The sequence below is a fragment of the Magnolia sinica genome, chromosome 15 (assembly GCF_029962835.1).
Source record: "Magnolia sinica isolate HGM2019 chromosome 15, MsV1, whole genome shotgun sequence".
NCBI classification, from domain to species: domain Eukaryota; kingdom Viridiplantae; phylum Streptophyta; class Magnoliopsida; order Magnoliales; family Magnoliaceae; genus Magnolia; species Magnolia sinica.
This window is the reverse complement of record NC_080587.1, coordinates 16,576,136-16,595,675: the sequence shown is the minus strand read 5'-3', so window position 1 is coordinate 16,595,675 and position 19,540 is coordinate 16,576,136. Positions and strand designations below refer to the sequence as shown.

Sequence of the window (19,540 nt, the reverse complement as noted above, 5' to 3'; positions counted from 1 at the left end):
TGTCGCCCACCAATAAATTTTCAACGATAACATGAAATTACACTTTTTCCCATGGGCTAGTCCACTTGATCTTTAGATATGCTTTAATTTTGTGGTCCGGCGTTACAATGATCGTGTAAAACGGATGGACGATATGGATAAAAGACTTCAATCATAATCGGCCCCACATGGTAACTCAATGAGTTATGTAGTATGCTTCCAAAATTCCAACCCGCCATCATTGCAGCCAAGGCGTAAAGCTCTAAGGCAGAGCAATTTCGTCCAAAACATTTTAAAAAAATAAAAATGGTTAGAAGCCCATTAAGAAGAATTTTTCGAAAAGGCCTGCTTTTTGGTGCATTTGCCAACAACACCAAGTTACTTTGGTCAAAGTCCCACGGCAATAAAATAATTAGTTAAAAATAACATAACCTAGATAACATATTCAAAATGGTATATTTTGACTGGTTGCATAAGAAAATTTTACTTGTCCAAATTGCCCTGGAATGGTTCTAGTTTACAGCAAGAGCACAAGCTTTGTTGATGTGAAAGGCAGATACTAAGTATTATGATTCACTGAAGATGGCCATAAAATAATAATAGTAATAATAATAAAGTCCTTAAGGCACGAGATCCGATAACCAGTAGCAGGCCTTTCTACAATTGAATGTAGACCTTCGATATATTTATGTCGTGATAGGCTATTTTCCGGCCAACGTTAAAGGATTTTTGGTATATAGTCGGCGGATTGCATGCTAAGGCCACGTCGCTAATGGATGGTGCTATGTGGGCCTCATAATGTTGTACGTGTTTTATCAGGAAACGGATTGGCTACTCCCCCTACCACCCGCCCGGTGGCTGGTGGTCCATTCTCTTTGAGCCCCACCATGATGTATGTTTTTTATTCATTTTTACGCATCATTATATCATTTTAGGGCTTGATCTAAAAAATGAGAGGGATATAAATCTCAGGTGGACCACACCACAGGAAAACAATAGTGATTGGATACCCACCATTAGAATCCTCCTAAGGGTGGGCCGTTGTACTGTTTATTTGACATCCAATCTATTGATTAGGCCGTACTGACCTAGATGAAGTGAAAAAACAAATATCAGCTTGATCCAAAACTTTTATGGCCCAAAATTTTTTTAAAATGGTCGAGTTTCATTCAACACTGTTTCTTGTAATGTGGTCCACTTGAGATTGGGATATATACCTCATTTTTCGTCTCATAATATAAAATGATCTAGTAAAATAGATGGATGGCATGGATGAAACACATACATCATGGTGGGGCTCATAGAGCACCAACCACCAGCCATTGGCTGGTTGCAGGGGGAGTAGCCAATCCGTTTCCGTTTAATCCACGCCGTACATCCATTTTGGAACATTATTTAGGGCATTTGCTCAAAAATGGAAAACAGTTGTGATTGAACGCACATCCCGTGGTAATATTTATTTGTCATCTAAACCGTTGATTAGGTCACACTGACATGGATGAATGGAAAAAACACAAGTATCAGCTTGATCCAAAACTTTGGTGGTCCTCAAGAAGTTTTTAATGGTGGACGTTCAATCACCACTGTTTCCTGTGATATGGTCCACATGAGACTTGGATCTGCCTCATTTTTTGTTTCATAGTCTAAATTGAGCTTAAAACATGAATGGACGGCACAGATTAAAAAAAATACATCGTGGTGGGACCCACAGAGCACCATTCAGTAGCGAATCACTACCGGCAGTATGAGTATGTAATCCATCCGCGTCCATATATAGTCCAGCCATTGAGGCTCAATAGACCAATGGTCCAGATCACTTGTACAAACTGAAAACCCGTATATCCTGTTACGTTCGAGGATCATATAATTTCTCACGGACCCATCTGAACCGTTCAATTGCTGTATAGCTTTAAAATGGGACCGTCCAATGGACCCCAACACTTTGGTCCGACATGTTTGTCCACTCTGACCGTAGATTTGTCGGCATTCAAAAAGCAAACCCTTATCTCATTGTTACTATCATGAATGAATGCGATTTTTTGGGTATGGTCTAATCAAAGGGTGGCCCATGAATTGGACAGTCCAGATTGATGAGACTGCAGAGATGTACCGTACAATGATTTATGTATCTACTTCGGTGAATGCTTTCACCCCCTCCTTCGGGGAGAAATTGACCACTGTATATGCCACCTTTTTCCCGGCGTCTTTTCATCGCGCTCCCAAACTCTACTTTCCCAAGGTAAGCTATTTTGTACGGATATACTATTTGCAGACGAAAATACCCTTGCGTTCACGGTGGCTAAATAGCTATAGCTACGGTTATAATCGGTAGCTACAGGTCCCAATGCAAGGGCAATTTCGTCTGCAAATAGTGTGTCCGTACAGGATGGTTTACTTTGGAAAAGTAAAGTCTGGGATCGCTTTGAAAAGACGCTGGGTAAAAGGTGATATGTACAGCGGTCCATTTCTCCTTTTGGGCTAGACTCATGACGGTTCTTCACCGCCATTTTGAAAATTGTGGCCACTCGTTCTCCTCTCATTTGATACTCATGTACCAGCATCCATACCGTTCAAACAAATGGATGAATTGTGGATGGTGCGTATCCCTAACATCACACTGATAAATAAATCCTAACCATCCAATTGATGGCTATTAAATGAATGGTTGAAATTAAAAGAGTGGGCGGTCAAAATTCAAAGAGGGAACTCAGGTTGATTCCATCGTTTACTTGGTTTATTTTTTGGGTTATGGTCCATCCATGATTGGTTCAGAGATTTGGAAGTTATGGATGGCTGTACAACTATGCCACGTGTACGGTTGAAGAGTCACCGCCGATTTTTTAAGGGCCTGGCTCCAGTGGTACAGGAACCACTGTAAGTACGGCGATAGAAATGGTGGTATTGGGCCAATGGATGAATGAAATTCAACCCGTCCATCAGGTGCTTCTGCGCATGTTGCCCCTATATACGGAAAATCAATCTTATCCGTGAATCAGTTAGGCCACCCCACGAGGAGCAAGTTGGGAGGAAGGTCCACCGTTGATTTGAGTGGAGGGATCACCATGTTGTTTATATGGATCTAGGCCGTTCAATCTCTTTATCTGGCCTGGAAGAACGGTCATGCTAAAACTCAGTCTGTTTTGCAATTCATTTGGGCCACTCTGAAAATCAAGGGTGGGAGTACTCTCTCACATCATTCCCTGTATTTTGACCCAGCTGACCGTTGGATCGGACTGATTTTTAGTATCTGAAGTTAATATAGGTGACAGGTCTGATAGAGTGGTTGGATGGCCTGTAAACCTCACGTGGGCCCTACATCTACACAGTACTGCTGTCCCTTTGAGGACACTTTTTTTAATGGTACAAAACAATCACTGGAGTTCTGCTGTACAACTCATAGAATTTGATGCAGCTCTCTCTACGTGGAAGTCGAGATCACTTAAGGAGATCTGGACTGTTGATTTTTTGGGCCACATAAAACTTCACACTGATTTTGAGAGACAGTCTATCTATGTTGCGACCAATGATCAACGGTCCAGATCATCTAAAACTTGCCACTTGTACCATGGGAAGGGAGCTGCACCGAACTTTTACCGCACTAGCTGCATGATAGCATTTCCTCATTAGTGGAAAACATCAATTATCACTTTTCGAAATTCATCCCCTCCCCGCGAAAAGTCAAAAAGTAATATAAAAACGATTATATTATAAAAAAGCAGATGAAAGACAAAATTTTGATACTCTGGCAGAGCGTGATGCTCCTAAACGTGCACTTAGATACTTTAACGCTTAGCATACCGAAGACTCAATTTGAACCGTCCAAATCATATCCCTCACATTAGATAAATTATAAGGTGAGAATCGGAATATAAAAAAAATGTATCTAAAATATCCGATTGGTGGACATCTATTGGACGGTTAAGAACAAAATGGCCAAAGCAAATTTCCAATAATCAGATCCACATGCATTTGATTTACATTGAAAATATTAGCACTTTAGACTCTTTCGTATGCCTTTTTTTTTGGACGCCCGAAAACTTATGCTACCAAAGCAGATTTTTAGGATACAGAAATAGGGTTTTAGACAAAATTACCCTTGGCCTTTAGAGTAAAGCAGTGGGAAAAAGTGAGAGTATTTTCGTCTTTACGGTTCGTCCGTACGGGTAGCGGTTTACTTTGGTTATTTAGGTTTTGTTCACATCGAGTAAAAAAAGGTGGGTGCTCCATCGGGTCTACATTGAGTAAAATTGAAGATCTCGCATGAGTATGGGTAGGGGTGTACATCAAGTCGAATCAAGTCGAGCTGGCTTCAGCTCGACTCGGCTTGGCCACTAGCTGACCTCAACTCAAATTTGGCTCAGTCCTCGAGCTTGATTGGCCAGCTCGGCTCAGTTCGATTAGTTGCTCGGGCCAGTTCGAGCCGAGTTTGGGCCAAGATCGAGGCAAGTTCGCCATTGTAGCATTTTTTCAAACACCTCGATTGCACCTTTAAAATTTCACTGTATTTGAGACAACAACAATGGTTTTACTGGTATTTTATCAATTACCTTCTAAGCAACATAAAAATCAAGCAAAAATACTATTGGTTTCATATACATACCTTCCTTGCCACCAACCACACTTCTTTAAGGCATTTCATCAAACACTTGGTGAGTAACATTAATATCGGGGTGGCTAACAGTGAAGTGTCAACTGAAAGTGGGGTGTACTAACAAGCTAACAAAAAAAAAAAAGTAACCAAGTCACCGAATTGGTTCGATTCAAGTCGAGTCAAGCTGGGGCCAATTCAAACTTTGCTCGAACTCATTTTCGAGATCAAAAAATCAGCTCGACTCGACTTGAACTCAGCTTCAAACCGAGTCAAATCGAGCTTTTTCAAATCAAGTCGAGCGAGCTAACCGAGCTAGCTCGATTTGTGTACAGTATGTCTTTCGTACAATGTAAAGGTATCAAAAAAGATCGGTGTCTTATGGAGTATGGGATTGCTTGTGCCCTGCCCTAGTAAGTTCATGTGGTCGAAAGCTATGTGGAGCTCACAGAGATGAATGTGAGAAACTCAGACCTTCCATTAGTTTATCAACCTCATAGGAATCCAAAATTCAAGCAAATTCGAAACTCATGTTAGGCCACGCGAACAGCTATCATTGAAACTTTGTGGGGGCCATAAAACTGTTGAATCAGGATGATACTTATGTCTACAGGTTATCCCATTTTTAATAACATTATGAACGGTTTGGATGGCATATAAGCATCATGGTAGGCTCCAAGATGCTTTTAATGGTTGACACTTATAATCTCACTGTTTCTCCTCATGTGGCCCACATGATTTTTGGATCTTCCTAATTTTTGGAATCCTATCATATTGTGAGGTTAAAAAACTAATGGATATGGTAGATTTCTCATGGGCATCTCTTTGGGCCCCACATAGCTTCTGACCACACGAACTTGCTGTGGCCAGGGGCACAGATAGAACAGATAGAGGTGTACACGAACCTAGCTAACTCGGTTAGCTCACTCAACTCGACTCGAAAAAGCTCGATTCGACTTGGTTCGAAGCTAAGTTTGAGCCGAGTCGAGCTGGTTTTTTTAGCTCGAAAATGAGTTCGAGCTGGCCCTACCTCAACTCGACTTGGATCAAACCTAGCTCGAATGGAACTCGGATTGAACCCGTTCGTTGACTCGGTTAGTTTGATATTGATGTTGCTCACCGTGTGTTTGATGAAACGACTCAAAGAAGTGTGGCTAGTGGCAAGGAAGGTATGTATATGAAACCAACACTCTTTTTTTCTTGATTTTTATGTTACTTAGAAGGTGTTTGATAAAATACCCATAAAACCATTGCTGTTGTCTTAAATATAGTGAGATTTTGAAGGTGTAGTCCAGGTATTTGTGAAAATGCTGCAACAGCAAACTCGGCTGGATCTCACCTCTAACTAGCCGAAGCTGCTAACCCAACCAAGCCGAGCTGGCGAGCCCAGTTGAGCTGAGGCCAGCTCCACTCGGTTCGACGCTATGTACACCCCTAGGCAAAGATAACACGCGTCACTTGTGAGAGCACTGAGTCAGTGCACTACACCCGCACTTTGATTATAGGATCAGACGACATTTTGAAGATATCTTAACCGTTCACTTGCAAGTTTCTGATCTTAGATTAATACAATCCCGTTGCTGCAGTTTATTTTAGATGCCAGTGCGATGTAAGGCCCACCATCTAAACGGTTACGATAACAAGAAAGCCTCTTCTCGAATATGGAGATTCTCGAGGATCTCAAATTCAGATGGTTCTGCGTGACTTCAAACAGACAACCGACACCGGTTCTGCCAGTTTAACCGCCCAGAAAATCTTTTATGCTTTAGCAGTGTATGATGGATGGTACACAGTCGCTTATAAATTGCACACGTGGCATTAAATAATTCAAATTAAACTCTTCAAATTGTGGGTCCCAGATTAGATGTTTCGTAAACTAGAAATTAAGATCATTTAGTTATCTGTCGATGAGATTGGTGGATATTTATTGGACGGTAGAAGATGAAAAAACCCATTTATGGTCTTATTTCGAAAAGCAAGTGCGGACGGTCAGACGTCAGTATCATTCAAACAGTGTCCTTTCGGATGGCTGTGGGACTTGGAGAGAGTAGGTCCCACAAATTATTAGGCTTTTTTACGGAGACGGATTGGCTACTCCCCCTGACACCAGCCCCGTGGCTGATGGTCGGTGCTCTCTGGGCCCCACCATGATGTACGTGATTCATCCATTCCGTTCATCCATTTTTACAGATCATTTTATGTCTTGATACAAAAAATTATAGGGATATAAATCTCAGGTTGGCCACACTACAGGAAAAAAATAATGAATGAATATTCACCCTTAAAATCCTCCTAAGGCCCACTGTACTGTTTATTTTAAATCCAATCTGTTGATTTGGTCATAAAGACCCAGATGAAGAGAAGCAATAAATATCTGATTGATCCAAAACTTTAATCGCCCCCAAAACTTTTTTAATGGTCAAAATTCATTCAACACTGTTTCCTGTCATGTGGTCCACTTGAGATTGAGATATACTTTATTTTTTGTTTTCATATCATAAAATGATATATAAAAATAGATGGACGGCATGGATGACAAATATACATCATGGTGGGCCCAGAGAACAGCGGGAGTAGCCAATCCGTTCCCTTTTTTACGTATGCCACGTGTAATTTATCTGAGTGCCAATGTATCAAATGTCGTAATCCTCCAGAGTATTAAAGACTTCCCCAGCACCCGGAAATAGACTCTCAGGTGTTTCACGACCCAGACAAGGGTTCGAGTCCCCATAGGCGGTGAAATTCCACTATGGCGTGAGTTTGTGTGGGGTTTGTGTGCGTATGTTAAAAAGAAAAAAAAAAAAAAAAGGACTTCTCCAACACAGACTCCGAAGGGGGTAAAAGCCAGAAAAAGTGGAAGTATCATTAGTACGCAGATTCCGTCTCCGTCCAGGTGCTCTGTGGGGCCCACGTTGTTGTATATATTTTATCCACCCCGTCCATCCATTTTTTTCAGATAATTTAAGAATATAAGGACAAAAATGAGGCAGATCCATCACTAGAGTGGACCACACGGTGGGGATTGAACAGACACCATTAAAAACGTCTTGGGAGCCGCAGAAGTTTTGATCCAGCTATATCTGTGCTTTCCCTTCGTTCAGAACGCGGATTTCCTACCAAAGCCTTTCGCCGGAAGTTCCTGCAATGGTATGCTAGGTAGGGCCCACCGTGATATTTATGAGAAATCCACACCGTCCATCCGTTTTTTCAGATCATTTTAAGATATGATACTGAAAATCAGGTGGATCCAAAATTCAAGAGGCCGTACCAGAGGGAAAATCGGGGAAAGAGTTTTCCCTGTTGAAAATTTCCTGGGTTCTACCTTGATCGTACATTCCCACTCGGATGAAGTGATAACACTAAAAACTTAGTCTGATATGAAACTTTGTGGCCTGTCAATGTTCAAACGGTTGTCATTGAATCCCCACCGTTTAGATTTGTGTCTCAAAAGAAGGTGGATGGTGTGGATTTCTTCCAAACAATATAGTGGGCCCTACCTAGTTTCCTGCACAAGAACTTCATGTATAAGGTTTTGCATGAAATCTTCGTCCCTTTATTCATTCATGTTTATGTGATCTTATGAACGGGTTGGATGGTAAATAAATATCACAGTGAGTCCCCTAGGGAGGATTCAACAGTGGATATCATCATTGTTGTTATTTATTGTAGTGTGGTCCACTTGAACCTTTGATCTTCCTCCTTATAGAGCACATGAAAAATAGATAAATTCCTGAATTTTCTTGATAAGATCAACGGATAGTTCGATTCTATCAAATGACCTTCAATCCTATCGAATGGCCTTTCAATTTCATTGACAAAGCTTTTAACTAGCCGTTTTATAACCGTTGGAACACTATTTCTTATAAAAGGGCGTTTAGTTCTTGAACACTGGGATATGTTTTTGGTGCATTTAGAGTTTAGGTGATTTTCCACTCATATACTTCATTTTATAACTCTAATCCTATGAGATTTGATTTATCTTTTTTAACTTATCACTCTAATGAAGATTCCAACCTCCATACTGAAGATGAACTCAATCTCCATATTCTCTAGAGATTAGACATTAAGCCTATTGGTATATCCTTATCTGCATTTTATAGGAGACCTATGTAGGTTAATCCCCAATGAATTACAACTTTCTATTTATCATAAGAGATTCACCATCTTCTCTCACCTTAGTCACCCTAATGGAGCATTGCATGTAAGGTGTTTGTTCGTAGAGTTGAACCTTCGATATCAATGGACATGGAAGCAATTGATGATCAGATTCAAGCATGGGAGAGCTTTGAAGAAGTAACTCAAGGCACTACAAAGGAACTCAATCCGACAAGTAAGTTGTCAAGTATAAGTTCATACACTCATTCCTTGTATATAATTAAGTGTAATAGTTTGTGACCCAAATTCCATAGGTTCTTATGTAGGACCTAGGCTCTTGTGTAGGACTAAATTCACTGACACGAGTGTGTACGTGGTACATCGGGTATGGATGCATACGTATTAGTCTCCATGGGAGCCTTCGGTGGGAGTGTATTTAGATCCTTGAGTTATGACCGCTCATAATTGTTAATTGGCCAATAAACAATCAACTTAAATATCTCGCGGGAGCCACCAACACGGGAGAGTACGCGTGTTTAGGTCCTTGCGGGAGCTACTAACATGGGAGAGTATGTGTGTTTAGAGCTGATCTTGATTTAAAACATCCGATAGTAATACTGGTTCACTTGAGGGAAGTACGTTCGCTGGGAGTAGAGTAAGGAAATCAAACCATTATATATGATTATATTTATTATAGTATTTGAGTACAATTCTAATTCATGCTTATGTGATTATTTAGTTAAATTATATAAATGTTTGGATTGGATTGTATGCTAGACATTTAACTTCTAAACACATACAAGCTCATTATTTCTATAGACTAATTACTTAATTGGCATATATTTATAGTGTATATGATTGGACCCACTTTGACTTAGAAGCTTTAATGTTAATTGCCTTTTTAGTTTAATTTGGTATATCAAATTAAATATGCAATTGTATTTTTAATTGTAAAATTTTAAGTGGTCCTATTCACTCCCTCTAGAGGGTGTTTGGTGCATGGTATTAGATATGATTAGGTGGTATGGGATTAAAAAAAATATAACATTGCATGTGGCAGGGATTGTCCCCTATTATCATGAGATACCATGGAATAAACATAACTCGATGGTTTGTTTGTGTCATGGTGGCATTCGGTGGTTAGTTTGTCGACCATTGAATAAGAATACCATCAGCATTTAGAACCATTGAAAATAACATATATGTGTTATATCCATGCCGCTCATGCGTTTTGTAACCTCATTTTATGGCATGGGCCTAAAAATGAGGCAAATCCAAAGCTCACGTGTACTACAACATAGATAGCAGTGGGGATAATGACTCCTAATGTCGAAATCTTCCTAGGGTCCACCATGATGTTTATTAGTCATCTAACTAGTTCATAAGGTCAAACATATTTGAGTGAAGTGAAAACACAAATATCAACTTGAACCAAAACTTCAGTAGCCCCAATAAGTTTTCAATAGTAGGTGTTTAATCCCCACTGCTTTCTATGGTGAGTTCCACTTGAGCTTTGGATCTGCCTAATTTTTGGGCCCATGCCCTAAAATGATATCGAAAAATAGGTGGACGGTGTGGATATAGCCCCTACATTATAGTAAGACTTATAAAGCTTGTAGACATTAACGAACCTTTTCAAAAAAAAAATTTAATGCCAAAGGCGGGAAGCAATGCTACAATGTTCATAATCCAAGAGGAATCAAATGCAATTCCATTAACCTAATCCCAACATTTTTCATTCTCCCCAAACACTGAATGAAATTTGCACGAGACCAAATGCACTTTCATCCCATCTAATACCATGAGCCAAATGCCCCCTAGAATTTAGTCATAATTCTAGAGTTCCACCAAGCTTTTGCACATGCTGTGATAAACGTTATCCTATCACACAATTTCATATCGCGTAATAATGGCATGTCTAGAAATACCATAGTATTTTGACCATCCAATCTTAATATTTGGGATCAGATCTTTCTTAAGGTGAAAACAATGTATCAAGTAAAACACTTATTTAAGACCTGTTTGATTTTTTAGCTCAACTGTAATTACCATGTAAATGAGTAATAATTATTTACCTATGTAATTACCACATTGTTTTCCTATGACAACTTACTTTTTTAACACTTAAATCAAGAAATTTATAAAATTAATGTAGGGCCCACTATAATGTATGTGACTTATCCACACCGTTCATTTGTTATGTTAACTAAATTTAAGGCATGAGCAAAAAAATGAGGCAGATCCAAAGCTCAAGTAAACCACACCATAGGAAAAAAGCATAAATCAAACACCTACTATTAAAAACCTAATGGGGCCTTTAAAAGTTTTAGATCAAGTTGATATTTGTGTTTTTCCCTTATCCATGTCTATGTGACCCTATGAACAGGTTAGATGATGAAAAAACCTCAATATGGGCCCAATGAAGGAAATAACTTTTAACGGTAGATGAATTAATGTCATTGTTTCCTTTGATGTGGGCCATTTGAGTGTTGGATCTACCTCATTTTTTAGTTCACGCCTGAAAATGTTCTAATAAAATAGATTGATGGTGCAAATATATCACATACGTTACCATGGGGTCTACATATTTAAGTCAACACTTTTGTATCGATTTTCGAGGTGGAATCGCTCTCACATTTTAAAACCAAGTGAAATGGTAATAATTACTTATTTACCATTATTTATATGTATCATAGAAAATCAAATTGACCCTTAGTGAACTATAAAATTACAATCGAAGGATCAGATTCACAGCTAATGTCGATGATTCGCCATCAATAATTTGCACACGTGTACAATTCGAGTGTTATCCATCAAGGATGCGTATAAATGTATGCCATGGATAAAACACATGATCAACGTGGGGGCAGAAATATAGTGAATTTCAAAATCCATCTGGAGCATGCATGGCCCAAATACAATTCCTTTCCACCCAATCTGATTCCTTGCTGTTGTCAGATGAAATTTGCACGGACCCAAAGGTAATTCACTCTCACTCAACCCTTGTTAGCCCCGTACCAAAAAGGCCTGTGTCAATATAAGACCTTTGGATTTTATTTTTTAACCGCAAAGCATGACCAATCCAATTATCGGATAACCATATGAGTGTAGTTTTCAGTTGGGCGTGTTTGGGCAGTTGGATTAGAAAGGATTAGGTGGGATGGGACTCATCTGGTCATGTGCCAATTCCGCTCCATGTTCGGGAAGAATGGTAATGCTTGGAATTAAATTAAATGGAATTGCATTGGGTCGCATGCCAATTTCACTCAATGTTAGTAAGTCGTGTAGATCTCATCATAATGTGTGGGCTATATCCACACTGTCCACCCATTTTTCGAGATTATTTTAGAGCATGGGCCAAAAAATCAGGTAAATTTAAAGCTCAAGTGGATCCCACCATAGAAAGCAACAGGGATTGAATACTTACAGTTGAAAACTTCTTCGAGGCCACATAAGTTTTGAGTCTACCTCATTTTTAGGCCCATGCCATAAAATGAGGTTACAAAACAAATGAACGGTTTAGATGTAACACATGTTGTTATTCTCAATAATTTCAAATGATGGTGGGTATATCCATTCAATGTACCACCGTTTTACCAACAAAGCGTGACATTAATCTTATCCCATGGCTACGGGGACAGTCCCTCGCATTGGTAATAATTATGTTTTTTTGAATCCCATCCCACCTGATCCATTCTAATCCCACCGCCCAAACACGCAGAGTAGTAGGTTATTCGTATGCCACGTTCTTATTAATCTCCAAACACCTGCCTGCGTATCATCAATCACACTCCGCCAGAGTATCAAAGTTAATCAAAGTACTCCTCTAGTATAAATCCTCTTCCGACAAATCCCCTCTCGCGCGCTCTTCCACTGGCTATGGAAGACGCAAGCTGCAATCCTCGAAGCCTCTCATGGCTGGTGAAATCCTGCATCCCGAATCCCCACACCGACACTCGCCGGAAAACCATCTTACTCCCTCGCCTCTCCGACAACTCCACGCCGGAAAACCGCCCGGAAAACCACCCAATCCCTCACAATCTCACCTCCTTCTCCTCCCTCCCTGACGACCTCCTCATCGAAACCCTCTCTCGAGTATCTCCCTCCTCCCTCCCCTCCGTCTCCCTCGTCTGCCGGAGATGGGCCCACGCCCTCGATTCCCCGGCCTTCCACGATCTCCGCCGTACACATGGCCGCATTCAACACACCCTCTACGCAGTCGCCGTCTCCGATTTCGGCGTCCTTTCCGCGACGCACCGAATCGGGTCCGACACCTCCTGGACCACGGCCCCGTTCCCCGGAATCGAATCCCTCCCGCCCGAGATCTTCGACGTCTCGTTTTCCCACATGCGCATGTTAGCGCTCGGCCGCTCGATCTACGTCGTCGGCCGGAACGCGACGGTCCGCTACGACACGTGGACGGGCTCCGCCACTCCAGGGGCGCCGATGCTCTTCCCCCGGAAGAAGTTCGCCGCGGCTGCAGTCGGCGGCCGGATCTACGCCGCCGGGGGTGCTGCGTGCACCGCGTCGGTGGAGGAGTACGATCCGGGATCAGACACGTGGCGCGTCGTGGCGGAGGCACCGAGGAGGCGGTACGGCTGCGTGGGGGCGGCAGTGGACGGGATCTTCTACGTGATTGGGGGGCTGAGGATCGGTGCGCCACGTGGCGGGAGGATGGAGGCGCACGTGTACGCTAGCTCAATGGACTTGTATGACGTGGAGGCCGGCGCGTGGTTGCGGAGCCGGCACGTGCCGGGTGGCGGGTGTGTGGTTGGCGCGTGCGGGGCTGGCGGGTACGTGTACGTGCTGGCGAGCCACGCGGTGGAGCTGTCCTTCTGGAGGTGGGACGGGAAGAGGGGGAGCGCTGGGTTCGGAGAGTGGTGTAGGTTAAAGAGCCCACCCTTACCGGCGCAAGTTAGACTGGATAGCGCTGTGAGGTTCTCCTGCGTCGGGATTGGGGAGAGGGTGGCGCTTATACAGGTGTTTGGGTGTATAGACGATCTGCTAAGGAGGAGCGGGCGCAGCTGCAGGGGTTTGAAGGAAGGGCTGGTTTTGGTATATGATAGCGGGCCCGGGGAGTGGAGCCGGGGCCCCGACCTGCCCGAAATGTTCCGGCGTGCGGCTTGCGTCTGTGTCGAGTGCTAGCGTACGTTAGCGACCATGCGGGGGCGAAGCTATCTTACACCTGGGGTTGTGCCGGGCACTGCGAATCAAGCATTGCCGCCCGGTCAAATGTCTTATGCACGTGCTGGCGTACGTTAGCGGATATGCGTGGGCAAAGCTAGCTTGCTCCTTCTGGTCGAGCTGCACGCGAGGACGAGGTTTATGTGCTGCGGGTGCTCGCGCACGTTAGCGGATGTGGGAAGCTGGAGCTATCTTGAGCAGGGTGTAGTGGAGCAAGGTCGAAATCCGTTTGCGTTTTTTGGTCGGCCATTTGCGCAAGGCGGATGCATTGTGCTAACCTGCGCCCCATGGCGACATGACACGAGAGAATCTGCATTTTGCGCTTTGTTCTTACGGAGGTGGATCATGCCCCAAAAGATCAAGATCGCCTAGATCCGACGATCCTAGCCACTGATTTCAAATGTTTAGAATATGAACGTTGCTGTATTTTTCTTCCTAGCCATAGATTTATTATAGGACCAATGGTCTTGATTGCATTGATGAGATTTCAGGGTCGGTATGATCTGCAGAATGGCATGTAATAAACCAACGACCCGGATCACAGGAAAAACGTGCATTGCTTGTAAGGAAGTGAAGCCCAACCAACCTCTTGAAGATGCATCTTTTAAATGATCCAGGCCGTTCATGTGTTGGGCCTCACTTTGGAGTAGACTATTTCAACAGATTCTTTTTATTTTAATATTGGACGGTCTAATAAATTTATTAATAATAGAAGGTTTTAAATCTTTTAATCTGAGGTTTTTATTTATTATTAGTTTTTTAATCTGGATGCAGAACGAGGCCCATCGTATCAACGGTTTAGATCATTGATAAGAACACGAATCCAACGGCTGAGACACGATGCGTCCCTGGGCGGAGGATCTTAAAAAATAATCTCAGGTGTATGCAGGTGCCTGCAGCTTGCACTGGCGCATGTCAGTGGAAGTTGCATGGCAGTTGTCCGGCTTTGCGCATGTTAGTATAGTTGTACTTCCTTTGCTAATTTATGCGTTTAGGTGATTTGAGGTTAAACTGTGCACGGCTGCTGGGTTTGCACGCCAGCCTGGCAAATGGGAATCTATCGCCTGGTGAAAGAAAGAATCTCGAAAATTGCCGGATATTGCGTTTCGAACTTTCATTGGCTACAAATCCAGGGAATGGCTGCAATGGAAGGGACGCGGATTAGCTACTGAACTCGACAGTAGCGAGTCTCGCTACTGAAGTGACGTCACCACGTTCTGTGGGCCTCACCATGAAGTATTTATTGCATCCACACCGTCCATACATTTGGAGCGATCATTTTAGGGCATTATGGAAAGAATTGGGTGGATACAAATTTCAAGTAGACCCTTCGAAAACACCAGTGGGGTCCACATGCAGTTAGTAGTCTTTGATAGACGTTCAATTCCCACTGTTTCCTTTTCCTAACGGTGGACAGATATCAAAGACTACTAACTGCAAAGAAGTTTTTAATGGTAGACAGCTTAATCCCCACTGTTTTCTGTGGTGGGGTCCACTTGAACTTTGAATCTATCTCAATCTTTTGACTATGCCCTAACATGATCTCTTCAAATGGATGGATGGTGTGGATACAACACATACTTACATACTTCATAGTGAGGCCCAAAGAACATGATGACGTCACTTCAGTAGCCCACTCGCTACTGTCGTGTTGAGTATCTAATCGGCGTACGCAATGGAAGGACGATGATTGCCTGCCCCGGACGCGGTTAGGCTAGTGACCCTACCCAGGTAGTGGTCGGTGCTCTGTGAGCCCCAACATGATGTGTGTTTCATCCATGCGGTCCATTCATAGGGCTTGATATAAAAAATGAGGCAAATCTAAAAGTCTAAATCTCATGTGGACCACACCACAGGAAAACAGATTGAATTTCCACCGTTTAAAACCTCCTGACGCCCACTAAAATGTTTGTTTGACACCTAACCTTTTCCCCTTCATCAAGGTCTATATAATCTAATTAAAAAACAAATGCCAGCTTGATCCAGAACTTTTGTGGCCCCTTAAAAAGTTTTTAATGGTAGACGTTCAATCCACATTGTTTTCTTCGATGTAGCTCACCTTAGATTCATATCAACCTCATTTTTACTATCAAGTCTTAAAATGGTCTGAAAAAAATAATTGAACTACGTCGATGAAACAGATGTATCATGGTAGGGCCCACAGCACCAACCACTAGCAATTGCCAAGTCAGGGAGGGTCACTCACCAGGGTGGAGCCCAGGAAAGGTTTCAATGGTAGGAAACTCTTTCTCCAGTTTGCCCTCCCTTATGGCCGCCTTGACCTTTGGATCCAACAGTGGAATTCTCACAAACATCACAATGAGCCCCACCTATCATTCCTCCCCATGAGCTTTCTGCAAAAGGCTTGAGATGGGACAATAGGTGTGCTCTAGAAATCCACTCCGTTCATCCATTTTGTGAGCTCATTTTAGGATATACCATTAAAAATGAGGTGGATCCAAAACTCAAGTGGGCTGCAAGAGAGGAAATAATGAGGATTCAGTGATCACCATTGAAATATTCTAATGGCCACAAATTTATCATATCAGGATAAGTTTTTCATGTTTTCAGTTCAAAGTGAGAATGTTTTTGAAAACTATTTAGATGGCATATAAACATCAAGGTGGAATCAAGGTAGATTTCAACCGTAGGAAACTCTTTCTCCAGTTTTTTCCCCTGGTATGAACGCCTTGAGCTTTGGATCCAAACAGATGAACGGGGAGGATTTCTCATGAACATCACGGTGGGCCCCACCTAAGGAAATCCACATCCCTAACTAACTAGTTCCTACGGTTAGAAGATAGGTGGGGCCCAACTTTACGTTTGGGAGAACTTTTCTCCTCCGTCAGTTTTGCCGGTTTATGCTAGGACGTCACCAAAAGGTAGGTAGATCCATACTCAAGTGGGCCACACAAAGAAAAAAGTGACTAGGGAAATGCCTGCTTAGTAAACCTTTCCCAATTCTATTGTAATATTCATATGCCATCCAAGCTATTTACAACGTCATTCTAGTGGGATGAACTGAAAATACAAGAATAATAGCCTGATTCAATACTTCCATAGCACATGGAAGTTTCAACGGTGGGCATTCAATCCCTACTGTTTTCGGTCATATGGCCCACTTGAACTTTAGACTTTTAATTTTGGGCTCCTATCTTAGCATGAGCTGGTAAAATAGATGGAAATGGTGAATTTCTCACAAACTTCATGGTGGGTACCACCTTGCCTCTGCAAGAATTGTGGTGGTTGGGGAATGTTAGCGTAGATTAAAATCACAGTCAGCCCGCATCTAGCGTACGCCAATGGGTTGGCGGGTACTCAAAGAGATCCAGCTAAGAACTGGACCCATGAGTGGCCTGGGTTTCATTGAAACGGATTGGCTACTCCCCCACATTGGTGCTCCGTGGGCCTCACCATGATGTATGTGTTTCATCTGTCCATCTATTTTTATAGAACATTTTATTGTACGAGACCAAAAACAAGGTATATCCCAATCTCAAGTGGACCACATTACAGGAAACAGTGTTGAATGAATGTCAACCATTAAAAACTTTTTAGGGACATAAAAGTTTTGGATCAAGCTGATATAAGTTTTTTCACTTCATCTAGGTCTGTATGACCTAATCAACAGATTGGATGTCAAATAAACAGCACAGTGGACCTTAAGAGGATTTTAATGGTGGATATATCCAATTACTATTGTTTTCCTGTGGTGTGGTCCAACGGAGATTTATATTCCTCTCTTTTTTTTGGATCAAGCCCTAAAATGATCTTTAAAAATGGATGAATGGCATGGATAAAACACATATATCATGGTGGGGCCCATAGAGCACCAACCATCAGCCACCAGGCTAGTGGCGAGGGGAGTAGCCAATCCTCCGGGCTTCATGGTCTACCACACCCAAACACCTGTTTATATATGTTTTATCCACGCCATTCATCTACTTTTTATTATAATTTAAGGCACGAATCTAAAAATGAGGAAGATTCAAATCTCAGGTGGACCACACCAAATGAAAAGTGGGTTTTAATAGTGTGCAATGTTGGCATGCAATTCACGCACTGTAGCACACATTTCGTACTGTAACGATTTGCTACTAATGAAAAACTGCCATGTCATGCTGGGAACAATTACTTTTCACTGTAGATTTCAGGTTTGCCATGCATATGATTCGCTTGGAAAGCTGCGTGGAGCCCACCAAGACGTTTGTGAGAAATCCACCTAATCCAGCAGTTTCATCAACCCATTTTATAATATTAGACAAAACATAGGCAGATCCAAGACTCAAGCAGGCCATCATTAAAGCACACTTATGGCTGTAAAAGTTTTATATGAAGCTAAGGGATTTTTATTTTTTTTTGGGGCGCTGTGTGTGCATGTTTTCAGCTCATATCAATGGAAGTGGCCTTATAAATTATTTGAATGGCATATAGACACGACGGACCCTGAGAAGGTTTCAACAGTAGCTGGAACCGGGCCATAAAAAACCGGTTCGGTTCCAATTCAGTTATGGACTTTTTATAATCCACTCTAATTGCATGGTTTTTTTTTATATAATCGAACACAAGCTCCTCCCTTGAAAATTTTCACAAAAGAGTAATCTTATCATGGTTTGTTTTTATGATCCTTGTATGATTGGTGTTGTGATTCATTTCATGAATGGTCTTAGTTTTATACGTTTAAAATATATATATATATATATATATATATATATATATATATCTATCTTAATTGAGGGGTCCGGTTCTAGGGTTCAGCTCTACGGTTTAGATTGATTTTACGAAACCCCAAACCAAGAACCAAATTAAACCAATACATTCAAAACTGGACCGGCGCACTTCAGAACTGGACCAAACCGTGCAATCTAATTAGTTCTGGTCTGATTTACCAGTTCTACCGATTCCGTGTGCACCCCTATACGGATAAGGTGGATTTCTTACAAACATCATGGCATGCCCCACCTAACTTCCTACCACATAGACTCGGCATTCATGTACTCTCCATCACATGGACTCAGCGGCTCTAATAGTAATTTTACATTGTTATCATTGGTGTGGGCTAGATTTGCTTTCGACGAGGCTTATCTTTTAAATGTACGGTCCAAATCATGCTTCTCGTGAGAAGGACGGAGCGAACTTCACACAAATAATACGGCTGAAAAAGGGAGCAGCTACAGGGAATAGGACAGGTGGGCCATGATGAATGGCTGAAAATCTGGGGAGAAATGGACACTGCTGGGTCACGTGTGACAGCGAGAACCCTGTCCCTTTCTATGCTTCTCTAGAATCTCTACTCGATTCTCTGTATTTTGGATTGCGACGTTTCCAAAGGTTTTCAATTTTTTGAAAATTGAATTTTATTATAATTCATTTATCACTCTTTCTTTTCCGTTTATTTGAGAAATCCCAAAGTTTTTTTTTTTTTTTTTGGAACGGTCCTAACCTTTGATTCATGGGACCATTTAATATTTTCATTTTAACCGTCCAATAAATGTCCACTGCATAGATTCTTAATTTGGACAGTTTAACTTGATTTACTAGTCTCCCACGAATGCAATTTCTGGAAATTACGTATAAAAGAGTATAAAAAATCTTCCCTTAGGGGGTTGATTCATGTGACTGGGATCCTCTCCACTACCTTCTTTTCCCTGAGTGCATGACACGGGACCTTTTAGGGCCACCATGCTTTGTATT

General features: G+C 42.0%; 1 protein-coding gene across 1 annotated transcript; it reads left to right on the top strand.

Annotated features, from left to right (window-relative positions):
• The first annotated feature begins 12,503 nt into the window (after positions 1–12,503).
• On the top strand, positions 12,504–14,578 carry LOC131227361 (F-box/kelch-repeat protein At5g26960). Its single transcript, XM_058223147.1, has one exon. The coding sequence runs from the start codon at positions 12,542–12,544 to the stop codon at positions 13,805–13,807; it is 1,266 nt and encodes a 421-aa protein (XP_058079130.1). The 5' UTR covers positions 12,504–12,541; the 3' UTR covers positions 13,808–14,578.
• The last annotated feature ends 4,962 nt before the right edge of the window (positions 14,579–19,540 follow it).